Source organism: Biomphalaria glabrata, chromosome 7 (assembly GCF_947242115.1).
Source record: "Biomphalaria glabrata chromosome 7, xgBioGlab47.1, whole genome shotgun sequence".
NCBI classification, from domain to species: Eukaryota; Metazoa; Mollusca; class Gastropoda; family Planorbidae; genus Biomphalaria; species Biomphalaria glabrata.
The window spans coordinates 33,664,241-33,679,195 of NC_074717.1; the positions used below are offsets into that span (position 1 = coordinate 33,664,241).

Sequence of the window (14,955 nt, forward strand, 5' to 3'; positions counted from 1 at the left end):
TATTTACCCGGACAGATGGGGCACCAAGCAAGATTCGTCGACGTCCTTCTCCATTCCTCCCTGTCCTTTGCCTTTTTTAGAACCTCATTCAATGGCATGCCCGTCCATTCTTTTATGTTGTCCTCCCATCGCTTTCTCTGTCTGCATCTTCTTCTTTTTCCTGGTAGTGTTCCCTGAAGAAAGGTCTTAGCGAGCCCCGAAGATCTTGTGAAATGGCCATAGATTTTTAGGTTGCTTTATTTACGATAGTTAGCAGGTCATCATGGGGTCCAATCGCTGCAGCAACCCTGTCTCTAATCTCTTGGTTTGTGATGCGGTCTTTAAATGTGATACCTAGGATCCTTCTGTAGAATCTCAATTCCTTTGCTAGGATACTCGTCTCTAGCTCTGCAGTCAGCGTCCAAGACTCACAAGCATATAAAAGTGATCATCAGTCTGATTTTGGTGCAGAGGGCTAAGCCTTTGTCTTTCCATATTCAGTATTTATTTATTTATAAATATGAGGAACTGGTACCCATATAGTATTGTACACATCGTTCCTTCTCAATGAAAAAGAGAGCAAGAAAGAGAAAAAGCAAAGAGAGGGCTAGAGTGTGTGTGTGTGTGTGTTAAAGGTAGGAGAGAGAAAGAGGAGAAACAGAAAAAGAAAAAGAGAAAAGAAGAGCTAGGGAAATATAGAGAAAATTGGAGAGAAAAAAAAAGAAAGGTAGAAATAGAGAGAGAAAAAGAAAAAGATGAAAAAAAAGAGAACAAGCGTCAATAACAGAAAAAAGAAATTAAAAAAGAGTTTGAATGGAAGAAGTGAGGAAGAAAGAGAAAAGAGAGAGGTAGAGATAAAGTTTGACAGAGAGAGAGAGAAAGAGAGAGAGAGAGAAAGAGAGAGAGCTTGAAAGAGTGAGAACTATAGAGATAGAGAAGAACTAAAGAAGAAAAAAGAAAGAAAGATTGTGAATGAGCTCCTCCCAGTCCTGTATTCAGTTTACACATTTACAATTTACAGTTTATTTACACATTTACAATTTATCGTTCATTTACACATTTACAATACAACACAAAGGAGTGAACTATTTAGTACCTCAACATTTTCAAGTTTCAACAGAAAGACTAAGTCGGTAACTGGATTGGAGTTTGTAAAAAAGTGCTGACCTATCTAGTTATTGATGATTTTAAATGCATGTTACAATTAGTGAGCATTGATTCCCGATGCCTCAAGCTTTGCCTCTCACGTCTTGAGGTGGCCACAAATCAAGGCTTAATTAATGAACATGTCAATGCCCTTGGGTCACTAATCGTATAAAAGACCGTATGTCTACTCACATTCATCCAGTCAGTTCAGTACTTGGGACGAGCACACTGCCCGCAGGTAAGAGAATTTTTAATAATTTCAATTTCTCCCTATGCAACACTGTTAATTGTATATTTTGCAAAATGTTTTACATAGCCAGACAACTTAAGCACACGAACGCACAGTAGGCTACTCTTCTTATGTGCTATGTTCCGCGTCCGGTAGTCTCATAAAGATTAAAATTAAAATATTTTTTTTTGCTGTAAAAGGAACTAGTTTATGTGTTTGTGCATACCAAATGAATAATTTGTTTATTAAAAAGGTAAATTTTTGATGTATGGCCTCAGTAATGTGAGAAGTATTGTTTGTATTTGCTTTACGAAATACAATGGAAAACAAAACAGTGATATCTTACTGGCGATTTTATTTATTAACTAAAAAAAAAACACTTTAAAATTAGTGACCATTTAATAAGACGTCCCTAAAACTGACTAGGTCATCGGATTTGTATTTCCGACATCTGCTTCTATATCCATCTTTGTTATTACAAAGGTGAGTTCCAAGTCTCAAGAGTACGCAGTGACTTGATATACAGGCCTTACAGGGAGGTCATCTTTTAATACACCTCTGCAGTACTGTACACATACGTTGTCCCCTCTAGCTCTTTTGAGTACCAAACATTAACCATGGCTTTTTATAAGCGGTTGTGGTGGCCACACGACGCCCTAGTTAACCATTTGCAGAAAAAAAAAGAAGTTTAATTAAAAATCCTAATGGAGTAGACCTAAATCTCTTAAGATTTTTTTAAATTATAAAAACAAAACATTTCTATGATACATTTTGTGTTCTGAATTCAACAGCCATGAACACCGTCTTCCTGTTTTTCGCACTAGTCGCTGGCATCTTTGCCCAAGAAAAGCCTGGAGCTGTACTCAGACTCAACCAAGAGGCTCTTGATTATGGTAAGATTATTGACCAAAACAAAGAATGCGTATGGTGGAATATCTCTTAGTGTTAACGCTTTCTGGGCATATTTTTTTGTATAGAAAAAAAAACAACTTTTCCGCGACGAAACAGAATTAGCTTTGAGGTAGAGGTAATTAAATCCCTTACTAAAATCTGTTTAATTAGACTAATTATTCACGTTTCTTCTCAAAATTTTAAATACACTTGAGTGTCTAAAGGGCTCTGATGATAAAAAAAAAAAGAAAACAAAAACAAACAAAAAAAAAAACATGATAATTTTATTGACAGCAACATTCTGTCGCAAAGATTGACTACAATTGTTTCAAAATACGAAAATTCTAGACTAGCAGCCCTAAAATAACCTTAAAATAAAATTATTTTCAAAGAAATGTTTTTAAGCCGAGAACACGTGAAAACCAAAACCGTTCCGTGCTCTTAATGTATTATCTTTTCAATAGAAGAACCAAATTCATTTAAAATAATTGTAATTCAGCTGTGAAGTAAAGGGAAATTAGATAGCGCTTATCTTCGACCACAAAAGGGGGCTCGGTGTCTGAGTGGCTAAGCGCTTGGCTTCCGAACCTGTCCACACAATTTTAAGGGTACCTGTCATAGTTGAGCAAGTAAATTCATGTTCACTTTGTGCTGGCCACATGACGCCCTCTTTAACCGTCGGCCATAGAACAGATTAGACTTATAACATCTCCATAAGGTCGTAAGTTCTGAAAATGGTAAGACGTCTATATTTTAGGACGCCCAAGAGTCCACACAACTTTAACGGTACCTGACATGTTCGGGGGACATAAAGCGGTTGGTCGTTGTGCTGGCCACATGACACCCTGCTCGTTAGCCGTTGGCCCAAGATATATTGACCTTAACATCATTTGCCCTGTAGATCGCAAGGGGAACTTTACTTACTACTAACTCGACCACAGAGAAGAAGCTTCACATTGCTTGCACTCAAATCTTGGACGAGATTGGAATAGGAAATAGAAACGAAGGGGTGTACAAATTAAGGGAGATAAATAAATGCACACGAGAACTTGCTGAATAAAAATGCACAATAAACTCCGAACTAAATAAAAAGATTAATTTTTCTGTTGGAAACGTTTTGCAGAATTAAAAAAAAACGTCGTTTGGGCGGGTGGGGTGAGGCTATACCATGCACGCCATCAAGACCTTCCATTTCCAAGGTTCAGAATACTAATCCACTTCCTTGTCCAACATCCTCAATGAGTGTCCATTAAGGTCGAGCTTGCTCCCAATCATGACCCTTGACAAACGTGAGGGGCTTTACTTCAAGGCCGGGACGGAGAGGTGTCTCAGCACCGATCTCTGTTCGGGGGGTTCCCCATCAACTAGATGTTCCTTTAATAACATCTGTTACCATGAGACATGACTTCTTGAGCCACGAGGGGTTTCCTACGCATTCCTACAATGTACCACCACTGTCCATGAGATGGCCATCACTTTATCCAATCAGCTCTTCTTTTCAAAATGCATATAATGTATTTCTCAAATACGCGTTTATTTTGTTTGTTAACGTTCCAACTACTGTTTGGGTTTTTCTGTGTTAAGGTTCAAGGATCGCTCCAGACGTTCTTCGTAAGGTACTCAACAAAGCATCTTTCGAGAATCTAGAGGACAAAGAGGGCCCAGTCAGCTACAAGTTTAGCAAGTAAGTCTCTTGAAAAACATTGCTCAACTTGTAACAAAACTACTAACAGTTATTTTCGTTTAATTGAATAGTGTACACAAAATACGGAAGCATTGGTACTCTCTATATTTAATTTTTAAAACATCCTTTTAAAAAAAAAAATAAAGCTTATCTAAGGGGAAGTGCTCCGCACTTACAACTATATCTCTAATAAATATAGAAGTTAATTCCCTTATTCGATATGAAACAAAATAATTATTTACCAATAATGAATTGACTAATTGGTTAATTTTAAATTGATTCCTTTTTGTGAGGTACAATAAATAATTGTTTAAGGTTTCAATTTAATCCGAGAATGGTTGTGGGAGAAATAAAGTGTCAAGGGACCAAACCTTACATATTATGCCATATCTAATTAATACTGAAATATTAATTTCCCTTATTGGTATCAAACAAAATAATTAGTTACAAGTAATTAATTGAAAATGAGTTTGTTTGTTTTTCTTATCTTGCCAATGCTAATTAATAATTGTGCAAATTTTCAACTTGAGCCGAGAATGAGTGTGAAAGAATTAAAGTGTAGAAATGTTTTATAAGACAGACAGACCGACCGACAGAATTGATATAAGTTTATAAAAAAAAAGCAAGCAATACAATGTATGTACTTTGAAGCACTACAGAATCAAATGTTGAGTCTCTTACGCTTCTAGTACAAAAAGTCATTCTTTTTTTTTTTTACAAAAAGTCAAAATATAAACAAAAAAGCAGTTTATTGTGGTTAACTTCTGTATTAAAATCTCCAATGAAAATCATGTTCTGAATTTCACTTTACTATCCAAAACGTGTATCGCTTTAAAGGCCAGTTGAGATTATGTCCCTCACAACTTACTAAACTGGCATAATAATAGTATAATACAAATACAAATACAAAATCTAATAAAATACTCAGACAGACACAAAGATAAAGCAACGTTTCTCGTTCCACATGCTAGGACAAATTTGTACAAATGTTCCTTCTTCCCTAGTGCTATTAGAGCATGGAATGGGTTGCATAAGCCAGCCATGAAAAGAAGTGACTTGGCAGAATTAAAGTCATTGGTTAACATGCATGACTAAATGCGTGAATCTTAGGACGTGATCATCTTCTTTTTGAAGTAACGTCTGTATTATATAAGATAAGATATATTGATACTATATAGAATAGAGACAGAATTTAAATCTCATTTCAGAAAGTGTGCTCTGCTACAGTGATAGTGTAGATCAGTGTTTCCCAAACTTTAGAAATTGTGTAATGCCGAGTACCCCTCTACCCCCACCACACTTAAACTTATTAACAGAACATAATAAATGGATATTTTTTAAAAATCAGCATGGTTATTGAGGTGCAACGCGTACACCCTCCAAAGTCTTCCCGAACCCTTCGGGGTACGCGTATCCCACTTTGGGAAACCCTGGTATGGAGGATTAATTCATACGTCATAAACATAAAACATGAAAGTGATGGGAAAGTACACAGTGTAAGATGTTCTAGAGATGTCTCTAAATGTGTGACTTACAAAGTGTAAGATGTTCTAGAGATGTCTCTAAATGTGTGACTTACAAAGTGTAAGATGTTCTAGAGATGTCTCTAAATGTGTGACTTACAAAGTGTAAGATGTTCTAGAGATGTCTCTAAATGTGTGACTTTCTTACCACCAGGATCTCATTGGAACAGTCTGAGATTGAGAGCGCCAACTTCAGCTTCGATCCAAGCATCAATGGTATTCGTGCCAGCATTCAGAGACTCAGTGCATTCGTTAGGCTGGACTATGAATCATCCATCGATATGTCCATGTACGTATTTATTTGGTTTCATCCATTGACATGATAGTGTTCTAGAAGCCTTACATTGTCTTCATTCTTCTTGTTCACTTTCTAATTGTCAAGTGTTAGTCTCAGTCTTTAAATACATTTCACATTTCGTTTTCTTTTGTCTGTCTTCTGAAGATCATGCTGAATGCTTAAGATAACTAATCCTAGACTATATCTGAACTGTTCAATAATTTCTACATCAGGCACCTTTCCGTATAGTTTTTATTGGTGTCTTTTTAGGGAAGTCTCAAGTCCGGTCCTTTTGATACTCTTTTCGATACTCGATACAGCTTTCGATGGCAGAGTCGGTACTCTCTACTGACGATCCATAAAGGCATTATTCATTAGCTCCCATTGTCAGCTTCTAACATTATACATTTATTTTTTTATATATAATTTAAAAGTTTGTTTTTTTTTACTTTTTAATATACTTTTTTTTTCCATTGAAATATGCTTAGTATCAAGACCGCGTCTTTCAGTGTTGAAAATAATTCATATTTAGATTTCCATTTGATGCTTTCATTTTTTTTCTCACAATAAAATTAATTTTTAAAAATATACTTTGTAAAATAGTTTTATTCTTACAAGTTCACCGATACAAGATTCGTTGCTATGTTCCCCCCCCCCCCCACCTGCTTGTATAATAGATGTTGTTGTCTATTATGTACAGCACCAAGATGGAACACAGCGGAAGTGTTGACATTTCCCTTCAGGATGTAGATGTGGACCTGAAAGTTGCCGTTGGTAAGAAATAGGCTTCGATACTGGTTAGGGTGTTGTCAATGTGGTATTGTACACCGAATCATCCTCTATTGTTGAACTGTCTGTGGACTGTAGTCCTTAATGGTGAATTATAGTTTTAAAAAAAAAAAGGAAAAACTTTAAATGAAATCTTAATCTCGAGTCTGGACCAAATGATAAAATACTTTCTCTCTCGCTCTCTCTTTCTTTCTCTCTTTTTTCTCTATTCCATTTCTCTCTATTCCATTTCTTTACGCCACATTCGCTTAAACCAACCAGCGACAACGTTTCTGTCTGCATTGGATGAGGCAAAATATGTAGGTCAGAGCTAGGACTGCTTATGAACTATTGCACCCTTCCGTAATCATGTGACTCAAATACAAACCTTATAAACACATTCCATCGTTAATATGCATACAAACACACTTGTCAGTTCCCTCGTTTTATTTTTCTATTATCTAAACAGAGAGTTTAATACAAGACCATTCTCTTGACAATCATTTAAAATTTAAAAAAAAAACGCTATGTCGGAGCAAATGTAACTATTAGGGCTTTTTTTTTCTTTCGTTTTGAAAGGTAATCGCGAAATATGTTTTAATTAGTTCTTTATTTATTTGGTTAAATATATTGAATTCACTTTGAGAAAAGAGATCCACGTTCTAAAAGAAACCCCAATATTTTCAATGTTAATATGTTTGTGATTGCAGCCCCCAGACAGCTAATCCAACATCCCATTTGTAGGCGTATTTGTTCACGTTCAAACTGACTTAAACTCAAATGTATATTTTCAAGCCAAATAAATCAAACTTTTATTCACAAATGTGTATAGCTTTCAATTACGTTGAGAAATATGTAGAAGAAACACAAGAGATAAGATGTACAACTGTATTTGGACAAATATTCTCACGTTATTCTTTCCCCTTAATGTAGTTTGTGCGCGTTTTTGATCTAGCCACGGGAAAATATGAGTGGATGGTTTGGTTACGTAAACAGAATAGATTCTGGTGAAATCCGATGTTCCAGATATTATTTACGAGTGTGTAATATGAAAAGAGATGAACAAGCGACAGACGCGAGACGGAATGAAAAGAGAAGAACAAGCGACAGACGCGAGACGGAATGAAAAGAGAGGAACAAGCGACAGACGCAAGACGGAATGAAAAGAGAAGAACAAGCGACAGACGCGAGACAGAATGAAAAGGGAAGAACAAGCGACAGACGCGAGACAGATTGTATTTTGAGTAAGCTTACATATCATTTCACTTTTGACATCTACTTTCATTCGCCTTATCACGTTGGAATTATTTCGCATCCTTGATCCTTGGTTGTGGTTTAAAACTGTCTGTTCTCCACCACAGAGGCTGACTCAGATCGTCGTGCCAAGCCCAAAACTTTGGAATGCAAAGCCAGCATCAAGGACAGTGAATTCAACTTCTCCTCCATTGTTGTCCACTGGATGTACTCAACCATGTCCAAAGTTCTGCCAAACAAAGTCCGTGAATGGACCGAGGAAAGGGTCAGTCATAAATATGCTCTTATATGGTCCATATGGCAATCTTTTTCATTATAGAATTTCTTTCCTCTAGTTCTCTCTAACTTAAGGTATTAACATTGTAGAATTAAATATACTTTCCATTTTCATGTTTGGCATTGAGACAATCGGTCTAAAAAAACTAGAATGATATACCAAGGGAGACCAACGTGCAAACATTTTTTCATGACATTTTTTGTTCACTCTGACATTTTTATGGTCTACTTTTTAATGATTTGTTTTGAACTTAACCTTAAAAACTAACTAGAGAAAAACTTCAACTGATTCTCTTTAAGGTGTGAGAATATGTATACTTCTAATATTAATTGGATGGAAAACTTGTTTGGGCAGGTTTAAATAAAATGGACGCTGTCTCAGGATTAAATCCATACTAACGCATTATAAGAAAGTAAAACTACCAAATGAGCACATGATATTTAAGTTTTGAAAGCTGTATCTAAGTTATTATGTCTGTCTTTTCGTGCGTTTCAGCTTTGCCGTGTGATCACAGACTACATTGACAACAAAATGCCTGAAACCATTAAAGAAGTCAAACGTGAGTAGTGCGATGTTTACTCTGTAATTATACAATCATTTATAAATACTTACACAATTTGTATAGGTCAGTGAACTGAAAGGTCTGTAACTTCCTCAGTGTCTGCTGAAATGGACGAGTTCAAGGTTGACTACAGCCCTGTTTCTAAAGTCAGCGTTTCTCAGCAATCCCTCGAAGCCAGACACAGGGTAACGTTTTTCTATTCTATTATTTTATTAGCCAATTTGGCAAGCTCAAGTGGCCTAGCCTTGAGCATTACTATACAACTAAATATTTGTCTTTTAAATGACTTGACTTTTTTTTTGTCTTTGCTCTCCCTCAGGGTGAAGTTTCATGGAAATCCGACGGTACCCCAAGCAGCCAGAAGCCAGATGACCTCCCCAGAGAAGACCAGGATGACGAGGACAAAATGTTCAACCTCTGGCTGGATGAGTTTGTCGCCAAGACCTTCGCTGAGTCTGCTCACAGCCACGACTATCTTAAAGCCAGAATTGCCGAAGACACAGTGAGTCATTTAAGCCAGAGAGTTTAGGAGAGGCTGAATGTAATATTTTTTATGGCTTCTTAAAGCCTCATTTAAATAAACTAGATTTTTCCCTTACGACAAATAAAAAATGATACACTTTTAGTTTAGTTGTTTTCTTTTTGATAAATAGATCTTGACCATAGACTTATATACTATATCTAGACTGGACATTGAGACTTTTTAACACTACAAAAAATGTCGTGAAACATTTTGTAGAAAGTTGGATCAAGGCGTTGTTTTGTAAAGCAGTTAACAGTTGTTTTCTTTTTCAACCCTAACCTATGAAACATATAATTTTATTTTTAGATCTAGATCTAGTGATTGAACATCAAAAATAAGAGTATTCTCGTCTCTTAATTTTTATTTTGCAATTTTTAGATACATAATCTAGAAAGATCTAGGCAATCAATGTATTTAAATGTACATAAGATGATTTAAATCAACATGAATTATTTCCATCTAGGATTTTTGAAACATTATCTCAATGGAAACAAACAGGAAATGGCTTTGTTTCATATATTTGCGTGAACATCCGAGAAATGATTTTGCATTATTTCTAAACTTTGAAAACTAAAGGTCATTACTTTTCTAAGACAGAAAAGATTGATTAGGGCGACTCCCCCTAGAGCCTGAAAAAAAGAGTTTACGTACATAAAAATGTAAATATAGATATGTCTGTGAATCGATCATTCCCGGATAAGAATTTATTTCCGGTTTCCAGTCTAGACATAATATATAAGTCTGTGATCTTGACTTTATTTTAAAAAAAAGGTGCCAAATTTTAACCCATTCTTACGTTTTGACTAAAGATCTCAGAGGAAGACCAGAAAGAGAAACTACGTTTATCCTACGTTAGCAGCCTCATCCCCGAGGTAAGTTTTACCGTTCTTTACAAGCCAATAAGACACACCAGATAGAATTAGTTTAGCTTTGGAGGAGATAATGGACTTTTCGTGTTTCTGCTTTCCTATGTACACGATACATCCAAATTAGGACCTTACATCCGTGTTGTCTAAAGATGCTTGTCTTAATGTCGTCTCTAGCTCAGCTCCAACAGCGCTGGCTCCGTCCAAGCTGAGGTCAGCTCTAGCAAAGTGCCAGATGTTGAGATCTCCGAAGAGGGTGTCAGAGTTCAACTCCATGGAGATGTCCTTGTTTCTACTCGCAGCGGCTCTAACTCTGAGCAACAGTTCAAACTGAAGACAGTGAGTGAATAAGTGAACATTAGAAACTTATATTAACATGCTTATAAAGTAACAGTATTTTATTTGTAATGTAACCTTCCGAAAACAAAAGATGAATCTACCAATTAGGTATGTCTCAGATGGTAACCTTTTCCTTCTTTATCGTTTCATGATATCAAAATCTGAAAGATTGTCTAATAATAATAAGATAAGATAATCGTATTGGTCCAAACAAATGGACATTGAGTTGGACTCTAATTTTTAGCCTCAGCATTACTAGTGAGACAATAGCAGCATTGATACAGAAACAAACGAATAAACTTCACAACCTACCTTTTAAGGTCTAACGTCCTTTCGAAAGTGTAAATTTGACATTATTTCTTTGTGTTGCCTTTAGACTGTGAAACTCCTGGCCAAGGCCCACATTGAGAAGAATCGTCTTATTCCAGACCTCCTCAGCTACGAGTATGTAGTATCTTATAGCAGTCAGATATTTAGAGTGAGAATTAAATCTAAACACAACAAAATACATGATTGAGCTTGCCTTGACCGAAGAACCAAAGTAGGCCAAATCTTCCAGTATCTCTGTAACACTGTCAAGAGAAGAGTGTTAAAAGAAAAGCAGCTACACAGAGGCGTAGTGAAGGGAGGGGAAGCAAGGGAGGCACGATGCCCCGGGCGCTACCTTCAGGGGGGCACTACACGCAGAGAGGCGCCAAAAAATTATTGTAGATATTTTAGTTAGGTAATACATTCTAAGATTATTTGTATTATATTATTGTTAAATACTTAATTTTATTTGTAAGCCTGTATTTCTACGTGATGTTAATGGGCAATGGGGGGTGGGGGTGGGGGCGCCAAAAAGTTTTTTTGCCCCGGTTGCACATGTTGCTCACTGCGCCTCTGCAGCTATACATCTATCATTGAAATAACAGTCTTTAGTTTGGTTGTAGGATTAGGGAAAATAACCTTAAATATAGTTTGCACATATTCATCTAAAGTTCAATTTTGTAATTAATCTTTGTCCTTTCTCTTGAACAGTGTCGAAACTAGTGAATTGACTGCAATCAAAATTAATCCCAAGGTAAATATATGAACAAACTTGTTGAATCAAGTCTAGAACTAGAGACCAACATTAGACATTGCCTGTAGTAAACACTTCTATATAGTGTACAAACAAGATTATATTTACTTGTAACTCTCTCTCTCTCTTTCTCTTTCTTTCTTCTTTCTCTCTCTCTCTCTTTCTCTCTCTTTCTCTCTCTTTCTCCTCTCTCTTTCTCTTTCTTCTCTCCCTCTCTGTCTCTCCCATAAGCTTTATTAAACATTCATTTTTTTTCTATTCAACAAAAACACAGGAGGCTGATGCTTTCAAATTCACTCACATGGTCGTCAGAGAAATCGCCGTGAAACAGATTGAAAGTGAGTACTAGTCTGGTGTCAATATAAATTGTAAAAAATGTGCACTCTTCAGTATTGAAAATATGTTTAGGCTTTTTTTTTTACCACTATGGGATGCACTAATATTGATGAAATTGTGTTGGGAGGGGAGGTTACTAATAATCAAACTTTTTTTTTTTAATTCAAACTTTCTATTCAATTTTTGGGGGGAGGGGGAATTAAAAGACAAAAAAAAGTTATTTGTTAAAAGAATTCTCAACATTTTAAGTTGTTTTTTTTTACTTCTACTTCAATAGTATTTGCAATTATTTCTAACGAGATGACTAGACTCCACTAGACTCTATACTAGATCACTAGACTCCACTAGACTACTAGATCACTAGACTCCACAAGATCACTAGACTCCACTAGACTCCACTAGATCACTAGACTCCACTAGATCACTAGACTCCACTAGACTCCACTAGACTCCACTAGACTTTACTATACTTTACTAGACTCCACTAGATCACTAGACTCCACTAGATCACTAGACTCCACTAGATCACTAGACTCCACTAGATCACTAGACTCCACTAGACTCCACTAGACTCCACTAGACTCCACTAGACTTTACTATACTTTACTAGACTCCACTAGATCACTAGTCTCCACTAGACTCCACTAGATCACTAGACTCCACTAGATCACTAGACTCCACTAGATCACTAGACTCCACTAGGTCACTAGACTCCACTAGACTCTACTAGACTCCACTAGACTTTACTATACTTTACTAGACTCCACTAGATCACTAGTCTCCACTAGACTCCACTAGATCACTAGTCTCCACTAGACTCCACTAGATCACTAGACTCCACTAGATCACTAGACTCCACTAGACTCCACTAGATCACTAGACTCCACTAGATCACTAGACTCCACTAGATCACTAGACTCCACTAGACTCCACTAGATCACTAGACTCCACTAGATCACTAGACTCCACTAGACTCCACTAGATCACTAGACTCCACTAGACTCTACTAGACTCCACTAGACTTTACTATACTTTACTAGACTCCACCAGATCACTAGACTCCACTAGACTCCACTAGATCACTAGACTCCACTAGATCACTAGACTCCACTAGACTCCACTAGATCACTAGACTCCACTAGACTCCACTAGATCACTAGACTCCACTAGACTCTACTAGACTCCACTAGACTTTACTATACTTTACTAGACTCCACTAGATCACTAGACTCCACTAGACTCCACTAGATCACTAGACTCCACTAGATCACTAGACTCCACAAGATCACTAGACTCCACTAGACTTTACTATACTTTACTAGACTCCACTAGATCACTAGACTCCACTAGATCCCACTAGATCAATAGACTCCACTAGATCACTAGACTCGACTAGACCACTAGACTCTACTAGACTCTACAACAGACCTACTTAAACCCCAAAACTTATTTTATTTTACAGAGGTTCTGAGGAAGGGATTGCCTCTGATGTCCCTTGAGGATCTTTCACTGCTCGATCCAACCGTCAGATTCACCAATGTAAGTAGAAATTAATCAACATTTTTTACTTTAAAAATTCTGATACCACACTTTAAAAAATTGGAACCAATACAAGAATATTGTTTATGCATTCGCCTTGCTTGCCAGTGAATGAGCTGCTGGCACCTAGTCGTATTGAAGGCAACATCAGAAATGGTTGGGGAAAACGCAACAAAACGATGTATCCACCATTTCACACGTTTAAAAGGATTCTTTTGGAAGATTTACCGATGTTCACTACCGCCTTCACCTATCCGTTAGTCTGTTGAGCCGTTGGGTCACCACACATGATCTGTCGAACTCCTTTCTCCATTCATATGTACCACCAACTCATTTAGGATTTCGAGTAAAACTAGTCGACCGGCGGCGTATCATACACCGCTATTTTACAGGGCCAGCTTTTGGCCGCTGCAACATATGCGACCGCAGTGGGCCCAGCACTTTCATAGAACCCGCGATAATTCTAGGTGTATAAATTATTAAATTAAATCATTTTATAACTTATAACAGATTTCTCGCGGCCTTCTGTCGATTTACCAGGAACTCCTGGAAATCTCCCGAAATTGCAAAATATACGAAAAAGTCCTGTAAACAATTCTCGTAGATAGATTGAAACATTTGGTAATTCTTGCTATTGAGCTATGTAGGAAATAGGAAATAGAATTTTTATGATATACTGTATGACTTCGCTACACGCAAGGCTCGTAAAAAAAATCTGTACCTAGTAACAAATGAATAAAATGCAAAGACGAATTTATTTTGTAATACAAACTCTTAATTTTCACTTATTATTCATAGTCCATATCCCTACCCAAACTTGGCCCCGCGAAATCCGTTTCGCATAGGGCCCCACGATGGTCAAGTCCGGCCCTTCTATTTAGTGACGGGTGAATAAAGAGTAGATTACTTGTTCTCTTTCCATGACTTCTTGGTCACAATTGTTAAGTCCGGCCCTACTATTTAGTGACAGGTGAATACTACTTGTTCACCCCCCCCCTCTTTTTTTTCGCCTCTAAAATTACATGGGGTAACTCTTGTCCGTCCGACTTGCAGAAAAAGAGTGATCTTTCCATTACTTGGTGTCAAAATTCTTGAGCCATGAAGAGAATTTCATTGTACTATACTTCTCTGTAGTTCTCTAGATGAAGAAGTCTTCATTCTGTTATACTTCTTTCTATTGATCTTGATTGTGAAACTGTCTTCTATTTTCCTATAGGGATCCATGCACTTGGCCACTGACGTCCAGTACAAGGAGTACTCTTAACTTCACACACAGCAAGACTCTCAGAGGAACATTACTTCAAGACCTAATGTAGAGCGGCAAAGTGTCCACACAATGACTACAATGACCAGTCCACCAAGTAACGAAACGATGCATTGAAGTAATAAATAAACAGGAAACTGAACACTTTTTGTTACTTCCATCTGTTCATGACTTTACATGTTGATGTGTGTGACTCTGAGAATGAGATTTAACTCCAAGTGGGTGTATGTCAAATGCTAGCACATATAAATATAAGATCTAATTTTCCACACAAAAAAATATTCAAGCAACATAAATTTAAAAAAAAAGTTCCCCTTTCTGACCTTGCGATCTATAGGGCAGATGATGTAAAGGTCATCTGTTCCTTTGGCCCACGGTTAACGAGGGCGTCATGTGACCAGTACAACGACCATCTTTACTTTAGCTAACTAATGT

The 14,955-nt window shown here is 36.9% G+C and overlaps 1 protein-coding gene across 1 annotated transcript; it reads left to right on the plus strand.

Annotated features, from left to right (window-relative positions):
* Positions 1-1,323: 1,323 nt before the first annotated feature.
* LOC106073546 (uncharacterized) lies at positions 1,324-14,667 on the plus strand. Its single transcript, NM_001311300.1, is given in 16 exon segments — positions 1,324-1,363; positions 2,146-2,247; positions 3,830-3,929; positions 5,607-5,741; positions 6,430-6,503; positions 7,859-8,016; positions 8,524-8,587; positions 8,687-8,775; positions 8,910-9,092; positions 9,923-9,985; positions 10,157-10,318; positions 10,695-10,762; positions 11,339-11,381; positions 11,656-11,719; positions 13,180-13,256; positions 14,473-14,667. Coding segments are annotated over 15 exon segments (1,428 nt in total). The 5' UTR covers positions 1,324-1,363; positions 2,146-2,147; the 3' UTR covers positions 14,521-14,667.
* Positions 14,668-14,955: the final 288 nt, after the last annotated feature.